This window comes from Sprattus sprattus (assembly GCF_963457725.1).
Source record: "Sprattus sprattus genome assembly, chromosome: 13".
Taxonomy (NCBI): domain Eukaryota; kingdom Metazoa; phylum Chordata; class Actinopteri; order Clupeiformes; family Clupeidae; genus Sprattus; species Sprattus sprattus.
The window spans coordinates 15,588,129-15,596,606 of record NC_137911.1 but is presented as its reverse complement, the minus strand read 5'-3'; the positions used below and the strand labels follow the sequence as shown (position 1 = coordinate 15,596,606).

General features: G+C 41.6%; 1 protein-coding gene across 3 annotated transcripts in view; it reads right to left on the bottom strand.

Moving 5' to 3' along the window:
- Positions 1–559: 559 nt before the first annotated feature.
- qkia (QKI, KH domain containing, RNA binding a) overlaps positions 560–8,478 on the bottom strand; it is a gene marked incomplete at its 3' end in the record, with an annotated part of 81,781 nt that continues 73,862 nt past the window's right edge. For 2 of the 3 annotated variants that reach the window (XM_080849773.1, XM_080849775.1), the window contains exons 7-8: positions 7,179–7,253; positions 560–5,437 (exon numbers count right to left, since the gene is read on the bottom strand). In XM_080849773.1, the coding sequence (XP_080705899.1) occupies positions 5,421–5,437; positions 7,179–7,253 (92 nt within the window). Of the gene's footprint in view, positions 5,438–7,173; positions 7,254–8,478 lie in introns of those variants that run through there. The other variant, XM_080849774.1, reaches the window with a different exon arrangement.

Sequence of the window (8,478 nt, the reverse complement as noted above, 5' to 3'; positions counted from 1 at the left end):
GCTTAAAATGCAAAGGGGAAAAAAAAACAATGAAGACAAAACCCAAGGGGACAAAACTGGAAGATTAGTATACATTAGATGTGCCGGTGCGTCCACAGCCAAAGAGAAAAAAAACTAAAAATCTCAGAGATATAAATGTTCCCAAAATGTTTCCTGATCGAGACATCTATGCTGCTCTATACTCCAGTATACATCAACTCTATGGTAGCCATCAACACCGCTCTATACTCCAGTATACAGCAACTCTATGGTAGACATCTACACTGCTCTATAATCTATACAGAATTTAGACTAGTACTGTCAGTATATGCTCTTTTTTCCAATCAGCTGCTAGTGGTAACTAAAAAAAAATGGACGATTGAACACCATCGCTATTTCTAAACCTCACATTCAAGTGTAGAATTAAATTTGTGGCAGGCTGAATTAACACCAACTACAACATGCCCTTCCAAAGAATGTGGAAAAACAATAAAATACAAGACTGGCATTGTTCCTATAGTCCCATTAGCGCTGGTATAAACCCCCCCCTCCCACCCACACCCTCCCTCCCCTTCGGGCCGAGGTGGAAATATTAAGCTTATGAATCTGACAGATGCACGTGGATTTGAAGCAGCAGACCCTGGCACTGAGAAGCACAGCGCCCTTTGGCAGATCAAAGCCAATAGAGAGTCCCTTCCTTCTTCCAGTTGTTTAGGAAAACAAAAAGTAGAACTCCCGATTTTCTGACAGCGCAACAACAAAACGCCCCCCTCTCCCAACCCCATCACACACAGAGACACACGCACACACACACACACACACACACACAGACACACTCACCAGGAGCACCACAAGGGGGTGTGTGATGCGCAGCAAGACAGACATGACAGCAGTGCTTGAACCTCAGACTGAGGAGTGTGATGAGCAACGTAGGACAGCGTGTGTGTGAGTGTGAGCGTGGGACAGTACGGCTTGTGCACGTTCCAGTTAGACTGTGTGTGTGTGTGTGTGTGTGTGTGTGTGTGTGTCTCGACATGTGTTAATTTTCTAAGTCTGTGTGTGCTGTGCCTTATGACAACCAGTGCAACACTAGTGTGTATGTGTATGTGTGTGTGTGTGTGTGTATTGTATTTAGTGATGTAATTTGTGAAGGTGGTGGTCAGTTTTAATTGTGTTAGTCCGTGTACCAGACCAAGGTAGTACATTCATTAAATTGGTTAACAACACAAGACAAAAATAAACATTTCAGCAAAAGTTAGTAAAATTCTTACTAAGAATGTTTTATTAAAATAAATGCCAAGGGGTTAATAAGAAAAAATAATGCATACACCATGAAAACTAAATGCAAGCATGTAAAAATACTTATGACAAGGAAAACTAATCAAGTCGCTAATGAGTTAAACAAGCTAAGAATTGGCAAGAAAACAAAGGAAAACAAAAACGTAACTCTAGGAAAGGCAACACCCCCAAAGAGAGGCAGATTCTCAGATGGAAAGAACATGTGGGGGGGGGAGGAGGTAAGGGGGCGGGGGTCATTTAAAAACAGAACAAGTTGTAGTGGGCTTCATCCAAAAAAAGAGGAGTCAGAAAAAAAAGATTTATAATATACATATAAAATGATGTTAGAAAAATACATTATAAACCTGTAACAATGGTTGTAAATTACATTATTATACATGTAGTAGGCAGGCCAAGAAGAGTACTGAAGTTCTCTACACATTAGATGAACTAACCCAACCTTGTACAGGGAAACAGCATGTTGGAACATTGCAGGGAAATTCTCGTAATACTGTCATATTCTGAGTTGTCTTCTCGAACTCCTTTCTCGTATTGCATTTCTTTGTTTTATATATATATTTATATATATATATATATTTTATATTTCAATATTTTTATTAATAGAACACCTAACACTGAACAACAGATGCATTGACCTTTGTGTGTAACAGCATGTAAAAGATCGAGTGATCAGGGATAGAGAGAGAGAGAAAGCAAAGCCAGGACAGAAGCAGCTGCCAGGGAGAATGCAGTTCCTAACCCAGGGCGTCGCTCTGGTCACCACGTCTACCGGAAAACCCGCGGTTGTTCCAGCTACTGAGAACAGGGGTGGCCGGGCGTCCGAGCTTGACACTACAAGCTACTAGTCTTTGTTACAAAAATGGGCATTACTGCTCCGAAATTTTGGCACTGTTAAAAGGGGGCTTTTAAAAAACCTAAAATTGCCACCATGTTAACACTTGGTTTATTTATTTTATTTTTTGTATTAACCAGCTCATCTAGTGCAGACTTCACTTTGATCTTGCATCATATAATTGCTTTCTATAAAGAGCAAATGAGTAACAAACTAAAAAGCAAAATGCTATCAGCTTATATGCTAGTTCTGCACAAAAATTCTGAGGGGTTAAAAACTTAACGGTAAATTAATGTTCTCAGTATATGAAACAAGCAGGCTATCCAGTCTATTTGTCATATATCTGCCTCCCTACCCCAAACATAATTAACTTTACCCCACCCCTCCTTCCCCCTATTTAAAACTACACCTGGCAGCCTTCTGCATTGCTATTGGCAGTTTGTTCTCGACACAGTCACAGTAACCAGATATACAGACAACGAGATCGTCATCTAAATCAACATGGAAAAACGAAAACCAAAAAATTATAATAATAAATGCAATCAATAACCAAAATGGCACAAAAAAGATCTCCCTATATATTGTTCGAATGGCTGAAAGAGGGATTAGAAACAAACAGTAAGGAAGAAGAGAGAGAAGAGCTTGGGAAGACAAACCATGGCACATAGTCAGCTGGTCAAACGACAGCTCGTCTGTTTGCATAGAATAAACTCGTAGACGGTCGGGGCTGACGCGAGCACGCACACACACACACACACACACACACACACACACACACACACACACACACGCACACACACACACACTCTCTCTCTCTCTTCTCTCTGAGCCTTTCCTAGTCGGTGCTGGAAATTACTCAACAGAACTGTAACACTTGGGAAAAAAAGGAAAACCACCCTTAGTAAGGCACTTTGTCTCTCGAGTTATTTCTTTATCTCGTCCACCCCCCACCCCACCCCCATGTCTGATTTTTCGTGGTATGACTATTTTGGTCGTTATTTTCCTAGCCAATACTTTCCAGAGATACAAAGCATCTTCACCCCATCATTCTGAAGACTATATATTTTTTTCCTTTTTTCTATATAATTTTTTTTTTGTAACTGCAAGTTAGGTATAAAAAGCTGAAATTGCCAAAAATATATTTTCTTCTCCAGCACCCTGTAAAAGTATCTAATTTTTCTTCTCCTTTGTATTTTGACATATCTACATTTGTATATATTTATATTTATATCACAGATATCTATAAAGCAATTGGAACAGGCAGGCATGGCTTTCGCATCCTATTTTTTTTCTTGAGAGTTCAAAGTAACATGGGTGGGCTCAGTAGCTTAAGCACTGGCGTGGTGAGGTGTGCCAGACACATTATGGATGAGCTGGTTCAGGACACATGGAGTGGTGCATGCTGGGAAGGGGAAAAGAAATAGTCCTCTACAGTGAGTGAGTAAGAGAGAGAGAGAAGGGAGGGTGGGGGTACTTGGTAATGTCTCAAGGGGGCTGTGGAGGCTCCCTTTGACTAACTCAAGCATGTTCTGAGGATGAGATGAAACTCAAGAGAACATTTGTGTTCGTTTGGCAAGGCATTAAAGAGTCAAAAACAAAACATAAAGGGGTAGAGTTAGAGAAGCAGAATAAAAACTAAAGTGTTATGTTATGTACAAAACTTCACTTGTCGGGCAGTCCCTCCCAACCCCCCCACCCCCCACCCTGGCCCATCTCATGCAGACTAACAGTCCTGCTTAGTGTTCAATAACCTCTGCTCATCATCATGGCAAACCAGCACTTCATCTGCCTTTAGATTGGGACTGACTGACTGGAAGCTGTAGACGCAACCTCCTATCCCACCAACCTCTCTCTTTATACGTGTATATGCATTTGTGTATATTTAGAAACTGGAAACCCTTTGGCTATATACGCACACAATACTTATTTTCCTCCTTCTTGCTGTTTAGGCTCGTAGATTTTTTTTTTTTTTAATTTTGTCATTTCTTTTCAAAAAGAACTTCTAGATAAAACAGGCACTGAGTACGGGGCCAATGTCAGCTGCAGTATCTACTGTCTCATGCACAGTTCAGACGTCTCCCAGCTCACTCAAAATGGCTCTATGCAAACCTCGACCCTGGCCCCTCCCCCCTCACACAAAAAACCCTGACATTGACTCCTCCCCCCGCTTTACTAAGCCCGCCCACCCACTCATCAACAGGAAGTTCACTCCCTGGACACAACTAATCAGTAGGAAGGAGGGAAATAAAATGATCATACAAAACAAAATAAAATTATGAGCAAAAAAGAAAAAACAGGAATCAAGTAAAAACAACAAAAGGTTGAGTAAGAGAAACAAACGTGAGAGAAGCTCCATTTGCAGTAGACAAACTTAGCCATGCTTTTGGAGAAAAACAAAACCTAAACAAAGACAGCTGTTCAAAGGCACACCCAGAATGTGTCAGCACATTTTCATTAAAAGTCAGTAGGGGAAAAAGAAATAAAACAAATTGAAATAGATTCAAAAAAACAATACAGGACAAGAGAGTGAGGGGGAAAAAAAATCAACGTGAACAGAAATGAACAGATTTGGCGTGAGTGTGAGTTCTTTCCTTCTTTTTCTTTTTCAGTTTGTTACCTCCTCAAAAATAGAGTGAGGCGGGGGGGTGGGGTAGTTCTGTGGATTTCACATTATAATTCAGGATGAGATCATGTTTAGGAGAGCCCCTCCCCCCTTCAGCTTTAACCAATTAATGTGTGTATAAGGTCACCAATCAGAATAAGAGCTGTGCCTATTTTTATGTGTGTGTGGGTTTAAAGAGAGAGTGTGTGTGTGTTTTTTAATTGTTTGTCCAGTATATGAAACATGGGGGCGGGTTGCTTTATTGCTTTTTAATTCAGTGCAGATTCTTGGGGAACCGTGCATGCGTCCACCCAATTTTTGAACGATTTCCAAGAGAAAAAGAAAGAACCCCGCATAAAAAAACTAAACAAAACAAGGGTCATTAAAAACACAACAAAACAGAAGAGTCAAACAAAATACATTACACAACCGTAGAGCTTGGTTGTGTAATATTGTTGCTGTTGTTATAATCTGTGTTGTTGGTAGTTTTTTTTTGTGTTTCTTTATATAAAAACAAACAAAAAAACAAAATAGAAACAGAAACCATGTTAGGATAACTTTACGGGCAGGCGCCTTTCCCTCCCAGCATCCAAGAGGCTAGCAACAAAGGCAATTACCAGTTAACACATCAGCAGGCAGGCTTGGGGCGGGGCTTGGGGCAGGGCGGCTCGTCATTGGGTGAAGAGTTCAGAGGTCAGAGGTCATGTGTTAGTTGCCGGTGGCGGCTAGGTGGTTAGAAACAAACAAAAAAACAACAAAAAACAAACAAAAACAAATAAAAAAGGAAAAAAAGAATAGAAAGGATATTAGTGTCAGCAGAAAGAGACTGGAATGACATCATTTTAACAGTAAAATGAATGCAATCTCTCACCCCAACCCCCCTGCCCCTCATCCCACGCCCTCATCTAAATCTGCCCCCCCGGCAGAAAACCCCCACCCTGGCTGAATCTGGTTAAGAAATCATGACATGCTGGGTTTTTAACGTCATGATCAGGCCTACCGAGCCCCAGTCTGACACTAGACGTTATTACGGCGTTAAAAGCAGCACTACTGTGGCCCGCTACCCCAACAAACAAGAAGCTGTGAAGATGAGACAAACAGAAAACACTAAATGAAGCAAAACCACAACAGAGAGAATAAAAAAATGAAAAAAATAAACGATTAATGTTTTAGTGTCTCTCGAGTTGAAAATGCAAGTTATGGACAGTGTAATTAGTGGTATAAATGGGGATTTAACTGGAACTCAACTGTGCAAGAAATAGATGAAATCGCTTTGAGTTCAGTTCTGTTTCTTTATTTGCCAGGATTATGTACAGGAGCCATAAAAACAGTTGCTATAAAAATGTCCATGTATAAAAAAATGACAGTACCCCGTGGTCAACTGAAATACGTGACAAAATGTTTATATATGTCCATCCTTTCACAGACAAAAAAAAAATGTAAACTATGTTTCAATGTTGAATTAACATTTATATAAAACGGGGAGAAGACAGACTCAACGAGCACAATGCGAACATCAAGATATGTAAGAAGAAGAAGAAAAAAAAACAAATAGTATCAAATTAAAAGTAAAAAAATTATGGACTTAAAATGCTGGTTTGCTCTGCATTTCCTGTTGCGGTCTACTCCTCAGTCTCAGAGAAATAATTCCCTGCGACATGTCTGCCCTGGATCAGGAGCTAATCGCACATGCCGGGAATGTAACAGACTATACGCTGACGTGACACGCCCACCCCCACCCTCTGACCTACCTGTCCTAACGTGGAAACGTGGTCGAGCGCGCACAGGGATGGGGTGGCGGGGGGGTACCCAGAGCTAATTTGATAAAAACCCCTCCAACAAAAAGTTGGAATCCCGAACATATTGATAATTCATTACTGAATACGATTACTACTCATGAGTGACTGCATTTGTAAACATAGGCATACCACAGCAGATAAGGGCACAGACATAGCTTGTGAGAGAGTGTGTGTGTGTGTGTGTGTTTGTCTACACATATTAGAATATGTGAGAGAGCTTATTAGAGTGTGTGTGTGCGCACACATGTGGAACTACATATGTGAGATTGCGAATGTGTGTGTCTGTTTTGTAAACATGTGTGCGACTCCATGCAAGCCTGTGTGAGAATGAATGTGTGTATGTATGTGTGTGTGTGTGTGTGTGTGTGTGTGTGTGTGTGTGTGTGTGTGTGTGTGTGTGTGTGTGTGTGTGTGTGTGTGTGTGTGTGTGTGTGTGTATATAAAATGATGCAGGTGGCAGGTTAAGGCCAGAGCATCAGTGGGTATTATCCTTTCTAAGCCAACAGCAACAACATACCCCAGAACTCGGCTGACTTTGGGACGGACCAGAACGGATCAGATCGGACCAGACCAGACCCGCTCCAAGTCCCTTCCAAGAGTCTGCCAGCAGCACCTGGGCTCGAAGCAACATGAAAACAAATACAGTCTTAAAGGGTCTTAAACTAACCTCTGTCAGCGGTCACAATCCTTTGGTAAGGATGGACTCGCGTGTCATGTCGTCTCACTTTTGTAGCCATTGCACCTAGATTGCGATAGGTCCACAAGGTTAGAAACTGCTCACTCTGAGAGGGGAGATTTCTGTTTGCTTCACAGTATGAAAAAAAACACATTTAAATGTCTCCGCACATGAGTTTCCCATAGATAACATCTATATTAATGTACATATTATACATAACTAATACACATATTGACATCGTATAGACAACGAATTAAAAAAAATGCATTGGAAAAAAATATAACATTTTTCTTTTTCTTTATATAAATGCATAACTTAAAGGTTATAAAATTCCACAGTACTGAGATCCACACAGAGAGGCGCTTGTGAGACCGCTGAGCTAGAGACGGGATGGGGAGACACTCCATGCTGCGTGGTACTTAAGGGTGTGCCTAGCATCTAGCATCCAGTCTTCTGTGTGTCTGTGTGTGTGTGTTTCTGGGGGGGGGGGGGGAATGATCTCAATGCCTGTCTCACGGATGCCAAGCGTAGAACAACTCATACGTCAGTCTCAGCGTGAAAGAAGCAGAATGCAGTTCAATGTCTTCCTGGAGGGAAAAACTATTTGAGATACTTAAAAGTTAAATGCACTTTAAACGTGTAACCATTATCACTTCCAAACAGTCATAACTGCAACTGTTCAGAACTGCCTAATAATGTATGTATGTGTGTGTGTGTGTGTGTGTGTGTGTGTGTGTGAGGTAAGCTTTCTGCTGCTCTCCTCTTGGATCTGGGGCCTGCTCCTGACCTACTCCTTACTCGCCTTGTTTGACAGTGTCAATATATTTCCTGTAGTTTCTCACAGTTGCTGATGGGCACAAAGATAGACGCCATACATGGAAAGGGGGGTTGGGGGGGCATACCTCTCCTCAGGTTGAGAGTAGGGAGCAGGGGAAAACAACAAATTGTCTTTACAAAAAAATAATTCTGGCTGGTGGGCTGTGGGCCAGACAAAGTGCTGGTTACCATGGCCACAAACCCCTACTGCAGGAGGGACGTGAGGGAGAGATGAGATGCGGCTGTCAAACTCAATCGGAGGAGACGTCACATGTGAGAAACACATTTCTGCCCTTTGGAGCTTTTCTCTCTCCTTCCCGTTTTATTCGTGCTGTCAGCCTTGCCATGTTGTGTAACGTACTCAGATGGTTACATCAGATTTCTAACTGTCGGCCCTGAGTGGCGTGCGTGTGTGTGTGCGTGTGTGTGAATGTGTGAGTTTTCCTGTAAGTGAATGTGTGTGTGTGTGTGTGTG